Source organism: Cibotium barometz, chromosome 4 (assembly GCF_041138505.1).
Source record: "Cibotium barometz isolate CiBa-2024 chromosome 4, ASM4113850v1, whole genome shotgun sequence".
Lineage (NCBI taxonomy): Eukaryota > Viridiplantae > Streptophyta > Polypodiopsida > Cyatheales > Cibotiaceae > Cibotium > Cibotium barometz.
The window spans coordinates 44,260,274-44,276,026 of record NC_141049.1 but is presented as its reverse complement, the minus strand read 5'-3'; the positions used below and the strand labels follow the sequence as shown (position 1 = coordinate 44,276,026).

The 15,753-nt window shown below is 42.1% G+C and overlaps 1 protein-coding gene across 1 annotated transcript in view; it reads left to right on the top strand.

The window, feature by feature from the left end:
* Nucleotides 1–4,945: 4,945 nt before the first annotated feature.
* Nucleotides 4,946–15,753, top strand: part of LOC147639298 (pentatricopeptide repeat-containing protein At1g06140, mitochondrial-like) — a 47,324-nt gene continuing 36,516 nt past the window's right edge. Inside the window, exons 1-4 of the mRNA XM_086793868.1 lie at nucleotides 4,946–5,360; nucleotides 5,499–7,248; nucleotides 7,396–7,624; nucleotides 7,841–7,899. Coding sequence (XP_086649994.1) covers nucleotides 4,946–5,360; nucleotides 5,499–7,248; nucleotides 7,396–7,624; nucleotides 7,841–7,899 — 2,453 coding nt within the window. The remainder of the gene's footprint in view (nucleotides 5,361–5,498; nucleotides 7,249–7,395; nucleotides 7,625–7,840; nucleotides 7,900–15,753) is intronic.

Genomic DNA, 15,753 nt, shown 5'->3' with positions numbered 1-15,753 from the left:
GTAGACATGCAAATGAGGTCAGTTACAATCCAAGCAAGAGGGGTACATGTGATATGTACTCTTCTATATGAACTTTGAAGTTTGTCTTGGGAGTTTATAGTTTCTATATGTGTTGGACGCAGAAGCAAAGAAGGGCAAGAAGCTGGCCACTAAGCAACAACCCAAGGAGAAGGGTAGGAAGCCGGCCATAGTCATGTCTCCATCATCACAGTCCATGACAGAAACGCCCCAAAAGAGGACATGGTAAGAGTGGGAAGGGGAAGATGATGATGAGAAGAGCATCCTTGATGATGATAAGGAGCACGATGATGATGTCCATGATGAAAGTGTTGATCGGCGGGAGTCCCATGCGGGGGGCAATGAAGAGATGATCCTAGGAGGTGAGAGTGAAGCAAGGGGCTGAGAGTCCAAAGGAAGATGACATAGACCTTTTGGTATTTAGTAAGTGTACTCAACATCTTTTTGTTTTAGCACAAGTGCATTATTAGAACATTGGGAATAATATTTTATGCTTCTTCTTGTCAAAATCCAAACTTTAATTAAGAAGTGGTGGACCCTCTCCACTTGGGTATAAACTCCAACATTGATCACCTTCGTCTTGCACTATTAGGAAAGAGAAAACATAGGTATGATCTCTCCCCATGCCAATTACTCAACCTATTTGTCAAGGCTAGTGCAAAAAGCTTATATGTTGTGGTAATCAAGGAATCTCACACTATTGCAATGATTCATGGGATCATTGAGGACGAGGATGGGAACCATGGACGCCTAGGATAATCTTGGAGGCCTATGCTTGGTGTGGGCACATTTTCCTACGAATCTTGCTCTCTCCAAGTCAAGGCATATAGTTCCTCGATGGAATGTGTTTAGAGAGGTGCTTGTGGAATCAACCTTTATACTTGTAGCAAAGTTTCTACATGCCGATGACACTATGGTGTGTACTTTACGTATAGAGCACTTGGGGATTGCAGTGCGAGAGGCTGAAAGTTCCAATTAACATTGCATAGGACTTTGTTCGTGTATCTTCCACAATACATGTATCTCATGTCAGAAGATGGATGAGAAGAGGTGAGTGAAAGAGTGGATCGTAGTCATTTTAGATTTTAAGTAAACTGCCATGAATTCCCTAATGTAGTTATATGTGTGTGCACGTAGGTCTCTTTTTTGGTCATTGCCATCTTTACACACCCCTATCACACCATGTCTAGTCGCCTGAAGTATGATAGGTGGGGCGGCGAGGTAGTTGCTAATCATCTAGGTTTTGAGGTGATGAGGATATCTTCATAGAACCTAAACCGCGAGAGGGAACCCACCCATACATATTGGATGTAGATGAGAATCCCATTTGATACGTTGCTGAGCATAGTGAGGCTTTTGTAAGGTAAGACTAGAGCTTTATATATGACATTTATTTCATTGCCATTCTTTTCAAGTAGTGTAATCTTTCCATATTCATTGTCTTTTGTATTGTTGTACATTCAATGGCCTTGTAAATGAAAGAAGCGTGTATGGCAGGTGGTTACTCGGGATGTTCATCACTCACCAATTGAGAGGATGCTGTTCTAGATTTATTTGCTATAACTAGAACCCTTGCTAAAGCATGCAAGGAACTACATCAACATTGCATCAACATGGGGTGGGATAAGGTGTGCTTTGGTTCTTATATAATACCTCTTTTACACCATCCTGATGATTTAGGGCAACATTATTTCAAGGGAGACATCACTAATTATGCTCGACAGGAGTAATAGAGGGACGTGGGGATTACCACCACTTTCCTCCACCTATCCCATTATCCACCATGAGCCCAGCAAGGTCGAGTGCTTCCTCATGGCCACCCGGTGTTCCATTTTGGAGGCCCCATTTCGACCTGTAAACGACTCATATGTCCCCCATGCTTCCTCATATCATGGCCTTATCATGGGCACAACATCCTGAACTAGGGAGGTCGTTGTTTCCATGTGCACCATTTGGTAGAGCTCCCCATATGTAGCCACCTTACTTCCATTATCAACCGTGGTAACCTCTTTGATGAAATCCATCTCTCGTAATGCCAAAAAATTATTGATTTTCACCATATTTTGTTGCACTTTTGTACACTTAAACTCGGTGCTATATAACATTTTACTTGAAGTTGCTGTGACATTGTAGTTAATTGAGTTAACAATAGAGAGAGAGAGAGAGAGAGAGAGAGAGAGAGAGAGAGAGAGATTATGTTGTTGTATTTGTGTGCTGTAAGTCATCATCATAGACATTAGATATTTTTATATGCTTTCAAAATTTATTTTATATGATATTTCTGTAACCTATAAATAGAGTAGAGTTTTTCATTAACCACTACTCTTATTTGAGGGATATATCCCACCCCACCCCACCCCACCCACCCCTTATTTCTTTATATTAGCATAGGTTGGGTATACACTCTATTTTCATGGCTTTATTCACCAATCCCTCCAATACTATGATGTTTGCAAGCATCTTAATTAAAGCTCTTGCATCTTTCATGCACCTCAAAGAAAAAGAGCCAAGATTGGATGCCCTCTGGGTGGGAGGCATGGACAACCACATCAGAAGTGCACGTGCTCTACAAGAAGCTCACAATAGAGAAGGTTGTAGACCTTGTAGATAATGCTAGAGGTGAAAGCGGCAACATCCATTGGGATGTGGAGAGCCTTTGGCATTATTGAAGAGGAAAAAGAGGCTCCTCTTCGAGGAGAAGTTGCCACATTCATTGTGAATTTGGGGTAGTAGGAGAAGTCAAAGATGATAGTTGAGGCCCAATAGTATTATAAGGTCTTAAATGCTTTCTTATATTGTTGCTTGTGTTCAACATCTCCTAGGTGGTTGTCATAATATGAAAAACTCTTATAATTTTCCTTGGAATATAATAGAAGTTTCATCTTTCTATGGCGTCCTTTAAAAAAAGTTGCTATGAAATTGTAGTAAATTGAGAGAAGAGAGAAAGAAAGAGTAGAGAGAGAAATCACTCGCCTTAAAACCAAAAAGAACTCGCCTTAAAACCAAAAAGCCTCACCATAAAATACACCCTAGAAGGTAATATCTTCTAGATATAATGTGACATCATCATGCAAGAATGACTAGACCTTTTAAATTAGCAAGAATTTTGTGTGAATCTAGTAGCGCTATAAGATTTGAGTAAACATTTTACTTGAAAGGAAAGCATCCTTCCAATTTTTTGGGTAGCATAAGACATGTGCACCCCCTTTATTTGATGTACGAAAACATTAAATTAGCCTTCAAGGCCACAATGGTGGTTATCATTTTTCCATTAGCCCTCTAGTATTAAAGGCCCTAATTTTTGATTGCCATCAACCCCATGATGGTGGAAAGCGCCAAAATCAAAATGTAAATGTGCAGTAGATGTTAAGTGAGAGAGGTTTGTGCCATCATCTTCAAGGTTAACAATACAAAGAGATGCATATTCTCTTTTAGTTATGAAATGAAATGAAAGAACTAGTGTGTATGTGGAGTGGACATGGACATGAAATCTCACAATAGAATAGGGGTAGATAAAATGCATGCATCTCCTCTAAAGCTTCATTTGAATTTGTAGTTGTTACACAGGAGGCAACATTGCTAATCTATGATGCATCACAATCCACTTGGAATTTGGAGTTCTTAAATTTCAAGCTTCCAACTTCAATTCTAAATTGGCCTATAGTCTTAGCTTCTGCACAATGTTGCGACCATCTTGGCGGCTAGTGTGTTAAGCACCCAACATTTTCGTGTATTTAGGCCATCGCTTAACAACTCTCAAAAGTGGAGAGAGATGATGAGGTATTGTAGGTGCTAGAAGAAGAGACATGGAAATAAACACCATCGCTTAACAACTCTTAAAAGTGGAGAGAGATGATGAAGTATTGCAGGTGCTAGAAGAAGAGACATGGAAATAAACAATCAACATGACATAAGGAGAATGTTCCACCCCTTTAGTACCTTAGGTGATGGGCACCCATGTGTAGTCGCTCGTCCACACTTAGCTCTGGTGCGTACACACCATTGAGCCCCTAGCCAATTGCCATAGCCTAATATCCCCAAGCCTTTGGCTTCTTTCCTCTAAGTGTTCAGTCACACTTGCAATCTTGTGAGAAGAAGTGTGTATTCTCATGCCTTAAAGAAGCTTCCGAAGTTGGATCACTTTAACAATTTTCTTCACTGAACAACTAGGAACTATTTGAAGAATACGATATCGCTATTCAGTGCATGATCAACTTAATGTGTTTAAAATCAATCACGTGCATTTCTTGTGTGGGCTTTATACAATATTGCATGATCAGCTTAATGTGTTTAAAATCAATCACGTGCATTTTTTGTGTGGGCTTTAACAAGAGCGATAAGTTGTGGCCGAGATAGCACTTGCTGCCGGTGGCAACAGTGCTTGGGTACACAAAAAGGCCTGAGTTCGATCCCCTCCCTGGCACGTACATTTCTTGGGGCTCTATTCAACATAGTAAAACACACTCACACAGTGTAATAGGCCAAAAAGGTCACGTGCAAAGTTATGTAGGTAGCTGCTATGGCTTCTTACCGGAAGGCGATGGGCAACTCAACACCAAGAGCACTTAGCGAGCGCTTATGGAAGGAGAACGTCAGGGATCCCTCGCAGTGGCGGGACAACCGAAAGAACAAAGTAATGGGTGTGGGTGTGCCGTTCCCTTTCATTTTTGCGGAGAAAGAAGGTGCTCTGATCCCCCAGATTAGAGATGAGGTCTTTGCGTGTTACAGACAGACCCAAGGACCCCAGATCTCTTGCAAAAACACACCAGTGAGTCGCTATGATTGGACGTACGCCACAACCCGAGTTGGGTTGAAGACAACTAGTTGACGCCGAAGAGCCTTGTGCCATGAAGGCACATGAAAACAAGAACCTCAGTTGGGAGATGCTAGCCTAGAGGAGGCACTCCTTTCTCTTGTTGAAAAAGGAATGCCTCCTCTGCCTTCTGTTGAGGACTTTGCAGTCATCTTGCACAAGTGCAGAAAGGAGAGAAACCCAGCCCATGCACTACGTTTGCATGCCTACATCCGCGAAAAGGGGCTCGAAGCTCATGCATCACTCGGAAACTATCTCGTCTGCATGCTGGTGGATGTTGGAAGCATGTGCCATGCACAGCAGGTCTTTCACATGCTGGTGTGTCGGGATGAGTGCTCGTGGATGTCCCTCATCACAGGTTATGTTAAAAACGGGGAGTCACGGCATGCTCTAAACCTGTACAAGAAAATGCAGGAAGATGATTCTCTATATTCTAATGGATATACTTTTTTGGCATTGGTGAAGGCTTGCACTAAGCTGAAAGATCTGGAAGCAGGCCACAAAATACATGTTGAGGTTGCCAAAAAGGGTTTGCTAGAAATGAATGTTTTCATTGGAAGCGCCTTAGTCGATATGTATGCCAAATGTGGCTCCCTTGCAAAAGCACAAGAAGTGTTTGACAAGCTCCGGGTTCGAGATGTGGTCTTGTGGAATGCACTGATCACAGGATATGTGGAACACTGGCATGGTGAGGAAGCACTTGATCGTTTTGAATGGATGCAACATGAGGACGTCTGTCCAGATGTGGTCACATTTGTTTGCATCTTGAAAGCCTGCAGCAGCACAGGAGCCACGGTCAAGGGACGGAAAATACATGCTGAGATTGCCAAAAAAGGTTGGGAAAGAGAGCTTCTAATTGGCAACACCTTGGTCGATATGTATGCGAAATGTGGTTCACTTGCAGAAGCACAAGAAGTGCTTGACAGGCTTCCAGTTCAAGACGTGGTCGCGTGGACTTCACTGATTGCAGGATATGCAGAACATGAGCATGGTAAGGAGGCACTCCAATGTTTTGAACAGATGCAACAGAATGGCGTCTCCCCTGATGCAGTTACGTTTGTTTTCAGCTTGAAAGCTTGTGGCAGCCTTGGGGCCACACTCAAGGGAAGAGAAATACATGCTAAGATTGCCAGAAAAGGATTGCTGCAAAGAGATATTTTTGTTGGCTGCACCTTGCTTGACATGTATGCTAAAAGTGGCTCCCTTGGAAAAGCTCAGGAGGTGTTTGACAAGCTTCCAGTTCGAGATGTGGTCTCGTGGAATGCTCTAATCTCAGGATATGCAGAGCATGGATTTGGTGAAGAAGCACTCGATTGTTGTGAACAGATGCAACATGAGGGCCTGTCTCCCGATGCTGTCACACTTGTCTGCAGCTTGAAAGCTTGTGGCAGCATAAGAGCGACAGTCAAGGGACAAGAAAAACATGCTGAGATTGCCAGAAAAGGTTTAGAAAGAGAGCTCCTTGTTTGCAACACGTTGGTCGATATGTATGCTAAATGTGGCTCGCTTGCAGAAGCACAAGAAGTATTTGACAAACTTGCAGCTCGAACTGTAGTCTCATGGACTGCACTTATTGCAGGATATGTGGAACATGGGCATGCTGAGGAGGCACTAAACTATTTCGAACAAATGCAACATGAGGGCATCTCTCCGGTTGCTGTCACATTTCTTGGCAGCTTGAAAGCTTGTGGCAGCATAGGAGCCATAGTCAAGGGACGAGAAATACATGCTGAGATTTCCAGAAAGGGGCTGGAAAGAGAGCTTCTTATTGGCAACACCTTGGTAGATATGTATGCTAAATGCAGCTCGCTTGCAGAAGCACAAGAAGTGTTTGACAAGCTTGCAGTTCGAAGCGTGGTCTCCTGGACATCACTAATTGCAGGATACGCCCAGCTTGGAGAGAGTGAAAATGTTTTCTGCATCTTTGACAGAATGGTTGGAGAAAATATAAATCCAAATTTTGTTACATTCCTCAGTGTTCTTAGTGCATGTAGTCATGTAGGTCTAGTGGATAAGGGTCAGATGTACTTTGAGGCCATCAGTAACGACTTCATCCCAACTCTTGAGCATTACACTTGCATGATCGATCTCCTTGGCCGCACTGGTCATATAGACAAGGCTATAGCATTGGTCACAAATATGCCATACCATCCGGGTATTTTGGTGTGGCATACTGTGTTGGGGGCTTGTCAGAAGTGGGGCGATGTGGAGCTTGGAAGACAGGCATTTGAACATGCAGTGCGATTGGATGAAATGGACACTGCAGCTTATGTCTGCATGTCTAACATCTATGCTGATGCTGCCATGCAGGAGGAGGCTTACAAGGTCGAGGCAATGCGAGTGGAAAAACAAGCATGGAAGAGTCAGAAGGGCACAGATGGTGGACATACAGGTGGGGACTTGTGCAGTCCTTTTTGGTTGGGGGGATAAAAGGCATTCCCAAAGAAAAAACAATGATGCAATGCTCGAGGATCTTCTGCCTAAAATAATGAAGGTTAAATTCCAGGTTTTCACTCGGTTTTTCTGGACATTTTCAATGATGCAAAATATGGTGTGTTGTGCAGGCACAATGATAAATTGGCTATCATGTATGCCTTAATTAATACGCCCAAAAGGATATCCATAAGGGCTGTCGAAACCCTCGGGTTTTGTGATGAAAGCCATTCAACTATGGCACTCCTATCAAAGATAGAGCAGGGAAGGATTGTTGTGATGAGGGGTGCAAACTGCATACATGTTTTTGAGGAGGGCAGTGTGCTTGTGGGGACTATTTGTGATGGTAGTGCAACGGAAGTATCCAATCCCATTTTATTCAAATTCTGCTGAATGAAGGTGAGGCTGATGGAGTGTCAAACAAGAACTTCACATGGAGGTGGAAACAAACTCTAGTAGTGGGCATGGAGACTTTAATGCCAACGACTGCATAAGCAAGGCTGCTACAAAACGTCCCTGGATAGAGAGTTGTGTATTGTGTATGCATCACTGCTTTTTGTCACTGTGGTACCACAGGCTGGATGTAAAGCATTCACTTACAGCGGTTCATGGCTTCACTCCCTTACCTTTCAAAGGTATGCTGGACAGAAGGGAAGGGGGATGGTGTTCTGGTTCATGGTTGAGGTTGCATCCTTGGCAGCCAGATTGTCTTCAGGTTTACTCCAGACAACATGGGAAAGATTCAAGATCCTTAACGGGATCAGGAAAAACATGAACAAACCTACTACTAATTAAATAGAGTAGTGCTCATTTCTTTAATAAAAGAACATTCAAGCACAGCAAGAATAAGCCAGCACAAGGGGGTGGTGGCATTAGTTTGTCCTCATGGTTGGCCAACTTATAGGTGCTTAAGTAAAGCTTGTGGTGAATCCAATAAGCTTGTTTCAAGAAGTTAAGTGGTTTCTGTGTAGCCAAGAGTATGTCCTCATTAAAGGAGTAATATAAGATTTTGTTATCACAATGGCTTAGCCACATGGTAATCACAAAACCTTACAATGGTAGTAGTCAACTTATTTCAAAATGTAAAGTGGTTCGTGTGTGCCTAGGTCTCGCCAATGGTCATAGTTCCAATAAAGATTAACTAAACAAGATTATGAGCATCCAGTTTGGGAGTGTCCATGTGTGTTACATGCAAGGTAATGTGTCCATCGGTTCGGTGCCCATGCCATAAACTATGCATGTGTTTTAAAAAACTGGTCCAAATCATATGTATTGTCTAGTCTCTTTCAATGAAGTGTGGACCTGTCAACCATAGTTGTCGCAGTACGAAAATACGATACTGTATGGTATGGGAAATGATATGAAATTTTGGGATATTGTATGATAAAATACAGGCTTTTTTAACACTTACAAACTATGGAGCTTCAAGCTTGAAAGTGAGGGAAGGGGGTGGGGGAAGGAGTCAACAGTGCTTGAGGAACCAGAACATTGAGATGTGTCTCCCGATTGGATCTCCCAATTGTCTCCAAAAAAGAGTTTGCATGGGTAATGGGATACCAAAGGTCTCCCAATGTAGTGTCTATGACTAAGGGACTGTCCGTGCACAGATACGGGTAGTGCATCTAGGGTGATAGGTCTAGGGGCTCCTCTAAAAATTAAAATGGCCTTGTCATAATGCACTCCCATGGTTGGAATCCATACATGCATCATGGATATTTGCTTAGTCTTCACAGAACACTATTGGAGTGGAGACTAAGATAGCAACACACACACACACACACACACACACACACATGCAGCAAGCAAGTAGAGATAAAGAGAAGCACAACACTCAAACTAGATTGCCGAGATGAGTGAAGTATAAGTGAAGTGACATGATAAGGCCACTTACTCATAAGATTGTGTACACATGCTTAGGGAAAAAACCTTTTAAAGAGGGAAAAAGTGTCCTTGACTCACCATTAGCCTACATCCACAGATCACTACCATATAAATGGCTACAAATCTCTCATGTAGTGATGATGTGAACATGTACATGGATCATATGGTTGATCAATCCCCAAATGGTAATAAGCCCAAAGCTTCTTTCATGAGAGCCTTTGTAAACATATTAGACACATTATTGCGTGCAAAGACATGAGCCAGGTTAATCTCTCCTGCAATGAGTCTCTCCTTGACATAATGATAATATACCTCAATGTGTTGTGCGAGCATGAAACACTAAGTTTCTCGTAATGGCCAATGCACTTTGGCTGTCGGTGAAGATGGAGGTGGGGGACTACTGTGTCCAACACCAAGATCTGCCAAAGGCATCTGAGCCCTACACACTCATAAAATCTTCCTTGTACTTAGCTTCATAGCTCGAAGTACACCATTTCTTATAGTAGCTTCTTGCTAAGCTGTGATATACATAAATCACTAAGATAAAAGAAAAAGCCACTAGCGGACACTTATGTGTCATAACATCCAATCCAGTTAGAATCACTATTGAAATCATGCAGCTCAATCCAATGAAAATCATGCAGCTCAATCCAACGAAAATCACTATTGAAATCATTCAGCTCAATCCAATGAAAATCACTAATGAAAGTACACAACTTAATATCACCCCCCTTAGAATAGAATAGCCCAAGGGACTAAGTGCCTTATAAGTATCGGAATACTCGCTTGGCAGCCAATGCTTACTTCTAGGATTGTGTATAAACTTGCTATAGTGGGAGACCCCAAACATAATGTCTGGCCTCGTATTGCATAGATAGATAAGGCACCCAACAACCTAATGCTGATAAAGTGATGCATCAAATGGTTCACTTGCATCTTAGAGATTGAGCATAAGACCCGTCTCTACTAGTGTAGCATAGGCTTATAGTCTTCAAAATCGTGTAAACAGTCTTTGTAATGATTGCAACGTCACAATACCATCAACACATTGCATAAATTGTATACCCAAATAATAATGCAATGAGCCCAAATTTGTCATCTCAAATGACACACACAATTCAACCTTGAAGGCTAAAATCTTCTTCTCCTTAGGGCATATGAGGAGCATGTCATCAATGTATAAAATGGTGACAAATAAACAATCTTTACTCCTCTTTACATAGAGAGTACTCTCAGTTGGACTGTTATAAAAACCATTTGCAACCAAGTATACATTTATCTTCTCATACCATGCTCTACTGAAGGCTACATGAAGATTTTCTTCACATGTATACTTTAGACTCTTCTCCCAAGTATACATTTATCTTCTCATGCCATGCTTTGCTTAAGACCATATAAAGATTTTATTAACATGTATACTTTAGACTCTTGTCCCTTTTGAACAAAACCAGGAGGCTGAGATACATAAAGATAAAGCTCCTCATGTAAATCACCATTCAAGAAGGAAATCTTGATATCCAACACATGTACATTTCCACCATGATGCCTTACCAACACAATAATACACTTGATTATAGTCCTACGAGATGTGGGTGGAAAGGTCTCATCATAGTCTATGCCCTTCTCCTGAGCATAACCCTTTGCAATAAGCCTTACCTTTAGTGGGGTCGACGTTTACACTTAAGGTTATAAACCCACTTCGTACCAATGTCCTTTTTACCATAACACAAATACCAAGTGTTATTTTGGAGATGATGATCTCTCTGTTCCTCTACCTGTATCTGAGTAGAAGACTTACTCATTTGAATTTCTAGAGGATGAACTTCCCCCAATATTCATCTCCTCATGGATGAGACGAGCAATCAGTTCTTGAGAATCAGGAAAGTTCTGTCAAACTCTAGTGGAGGTCTGAAACTTGCTATATTCCTTACAAAGACCATTCAAGGTCACCAAAACCATATCATCATCATCTATTGGTGATTCAATAGAAACAAGGGCATTTGTAAGTTCTTTAACCTTCACCGAATAATCGTTTATACTCGGTTTTCCTCTGGTCACATTACGCAACTCTTGGTTTAGCTACATCTTTCGAGACACAATCAAAAGCAACACTTCACAGAGTGACTATGAAAATTTTACAAAGTAAAAAATAGGGTGGCCTGAAGCGCGTTTGAATTATGCCGAAGCACACAAAGCTTGGAGAAGAAGAAGCAAGAATGCACACAACACACAATGTATTAGATTGTGTCAATGTACAAAAGATAAGTTAGCCCTAGAATGATGGGCGTATATACAAGCCGAGAGAAAAAACCTCCTAAAGAGGGAAAAAGTGCCCCAACGGTCCTAAGTGTGTTCACACACATCACTGCCTATATATATGGCAACAAATCCCCCCCTGGGAGTGATGGTGTGAACGAGAGCTGGCACTCATGTATAGGGGAGTGCCATTCCCGAAGTAGATCAATCCACAAAGGGGAGCAAGCCCAAAGCTTTGTGGAAAGCTTCGAACTTCTCACGAGGAAGCGCCTTTGTGAGAAGATCGGCGAGGTTGTCCTGTGTTGGCATATAGCCCAAGCTGATCTCTCCTGCTGAGAGTCTCTCCCTGACATAGTGATAATGCATCTCAATGTGCTTTGTGCGAGCATGAAAAACTAGGTTTCTCGCAACTGCCAATGTGCTCTGACTGTCAGTGAAGATAGAGGTGGCAGACTCCTGTCCAACACCCAAGTCAGCCCATAAGCCGTCTGAGCCACACACTCAACCGTAGTTGTGAAAGCTGCCCTGTACTCAGCTTCACAACTAGAAGTGGCCACAGTAGGTTGCTTCTTGCTCAACCAAGATATGCATGAGCTACCGAGCATGAAACAAAAACCACTTGTGGACACTCTTGTGTCATAGCAACCAGCCCAATCTGAGTCCGAAAAAGCATGTAAATCTGGCGGCAACGATCCCCCCTTGGGATAAAACAACCCAAGATGTATGGTGCCACTCAAGTAGCGAAAGATGCGTTTAGCTGCCTTCCAATGCTGAGACCCTGGGCTATGCATAAACCTGCTCACCTGTGAGACTGCAAACTGAATGTCCGGCCTCGTAATGCATACATAAATGAGGCAACCAATAGCTGTCTGATAGAGTGTGACATCAAAGTGATCTCCAGTATCATGAAGACTCAACTTTAAACCTGTCTCCATTGGAGTAGCAATAGGCTTGCAGTCTTCAAGGCCAAATCTCCTCAACAATGTCTCAATATACTTTGTCTGACACAAAGCAATACCTCCATCACACTGCTTAAATTGTATCCCCAAATAATGATGCAAATGCCCCAAATCTGACATTTCAAAAGAGGCATTCAAATCAGCCTTAAAATCAGCAATATGACTTTCATTTGGTCCTGTGAGCAGCATGTCATCGACATAGAGAGCAATGATTAGATGTACATCATCCACACATTTAACATATAAAGTGCTTTCTGTTGGACTATTCTGAAAACCATGTGCAGTCAAATATGCATGTATCTTTTCATACCAAGCTCGTGGAGCTTGCTTTAAACCATATAAAGCCTTTTTCAACCTGCACACTTTGTTTTCCTGCCCTCTTTGAACAAAACCACGAGGCTGCGATACATACACCTCCTCATGCAAATCTCCATTCAAGAACGCAGTCTTTATGTCCAACTGATGTACATTCCAACCATTATGAGCTGCCAATGCACAAATGCTACGAATGGTAGTCATACGACAAGTGGGAGCAAAGGTCTCATCAAAATCAATGCCCTTTCCTTGAGCATAACCCTTTGCAACAAGTCTAGCCTTATAGCGATCAACACTGCCATCTGGCTTTCGTTTCAACTTAAAAACCCACTTACATCCAATGGCCTTTTTACCACCAATAGGCAAATCACACAAAGACCATGTACCATTCTTCATTATAGCATCATATTCACTTTGCATTGCAGCCAACCAATTTTTTGAATTTTGTGCCTCATCAAATGAAAGAGGTTCTTCCTCTTCACACATACTAGACACAGCCAAAGCATAACAATCTGATGCATAAGAGGCATGCTGAAAACCTAAACGAGTACGACTAGTCATAGGTGCATCAATGTTACTATCACGTAAGGTTTGCACCAGCCATTTAGGCATACCTCTAGCCTGCTCATTTTCAGCCCTATCCTCATGAATTACATCCTGTAAATCTGCATCAGAAATAGGCTGATCTATGATGTCGTTTGAAATCTGCATAGGCTGAATATTTGCCTCATTAGGACTTACATTTGAATTCCCACCTGTAAAGAGAGGCAACAATGTATCAAATACATCCCGTGAGCTCACACCTGTCTCTTTGGTACATGATAACAAAGGCTGCACAGCATCTTCCACAAAAACAACATCTCGACTAATCAAGATACACTTTGACTGCGGATGATACAATCTGTAACCCTTGCTCTCAGCACTGTAACCAACAAAAATGCATTTGACAGCCTTATCATCCAATTTTCTGCGTTGTTGCACAGGCACTAAAGCATAGGCCAAGCAACCAAAGACACGTAAGTGACCAATAGAAGGCTTCCTGCCATGCCAAGCTTCATATGGAGTAATAGACTGCAAGGCCTTAGTGGGACACCTGTTGAGTACATATGCAACACACATGACAGCCTCAAGCCAAAACGCATGTGGCAAAGCTTGGCTCTTGACCATACATCGTGCCATCTCCATAAGTGACCTGTTTTTCCTCTCAGCAATACCATTTTGCTGAGGGGTATATGGCACTGTACATTGGTGTTTTATCCCACGACTAGCCAGAAATGCATCAAACTCTTTAGACAAGTACTCCCCCCCTCGATCAGAACGAAGGGTGCCCACAGTACAATTGGATACATTTTCAACCATAAGAAAAAACTGTTTGAAGCACGAAAACACTTCAGACTTTGCCTTCAGTGGATATACCCATGCATGCCTTGAGTAATCATCAATGAAAGTCACGAAGTACAAGTGTTTACCAAATAGGAGTTTGCATAGGCCCACATACATCACTATGTACAAGTTACAATTTGCGAGTGGCCCGCACAGAACCATCCTTTGGAAACACAGAACGCTGCATTTTGCCCAAAATACAGCCTTCACAAACATGTTTCAATGGTGCCTCAAGAGGGGGCAATGAAGCAACCATATCAAATTTCTGCAAACGCAGCAAACTAGCAAAGTTCAGATGACCAAAACGAGCATGCCATAGTTTTGCATCTCAAACTGCCTTTTCATCATAAACTGCATTTGCTGAATCTTCCACACACTTGTCATAAGAATTGAGCCTATACAGCCCACGAAACAAGGTGCCAGATGCAATAATCGTATCACCAGAAGTCAAATCATGAACAGTACATCTATCATCCACAAATTTGACTACAAGTCCAAGTCTAGCAAGCGCAGAGACAGACAATAGATTCTTCTTTATCCTTGGCACATACAAAGCATCTAAAAGTGTGAAAGCGCTGCCATTTGTAGCAGTAAGCATAATTTTACCAATGCCCTTCACTGGGTAAGAAGCATTATTGGCACATGTGACAGTATTCCCATTAGAGACAGAGTGAACATATCACGATGCGAGGTAATGTGCTTTGTAGCACCACTGTCAAAATACCATACATTAGAGTCAACAAAAATTGCCAAACATGCATCATGTATAGATGGGTCATACTGGCAATACATGCTAAACGCCCATTTTGTATCCTGCACAACATTTGCAGAATCTGCATTTGTAGAAGCATCCGCTATTGTGGCTGCATTTGACTCTTTCTTCTTTGCCTCTTTAGCCTTTAGCTTAGGGCAATTCTTAATGACATGATCATTTGCCTTATAATAGTTGCACCTGATCTTTTTCTTGCCTTTATCAAGAGCCTTCTCAGACTTATTGTTGCTACCTATGGAAGGAGAAGAAGTTACAGACCTACTAATAGGAGAAGAAACAGTGGAAGGGGCTGCCTTACCACTTCTTCTCTGCTACTGGGCAGTAATAAATGCTTGATCAACTGCACGCTGCCTGGCCCTGTTTTGCCTGGACTGTGCTTCTTGTAAGAGCTTGTTGACTAAAGTATCATACTTGACAGCATCAGGTCTGTCCTCAGTAAGAAGTCTCAACGTGGAAGCAAAAGTTTGATATGTCTCAGGTAAAGCATCAAGAACAGTCTGCACAAGAGAATGATCAGGAATAATCTCACCTGCAAAAATCAACTGTTCTTTGAGATCTTTAATTTAGCAAGAAAAACATTCATGTCATCATCTTCCTGCATAATCTTCAATTCTAGCTCTTTACGCAGGTAAGAGATTTTTGCCTCGTTACGACCTGCATACAAACCAGCTAGAATATCCCAAGCCTGTTTTGCTATTTTAGCTAAACGAATATGTGGGGTGATGTTACGTTTGACAGAAACTGCAATCAAGACATGAGCCTGCGCATCTTTACCATCCCAAACGAGCTTGTTCACAGCAGTGGGTAAAACAGTAGCAACAGTAGAGCTGCTAGAACTCGCAACATCCTCAACAGATCCTACATCCATCATTAAGGCAGTCGCCCTGTTCGGCGGCTGTGTTATAAAATTAAATTTCTTTCCT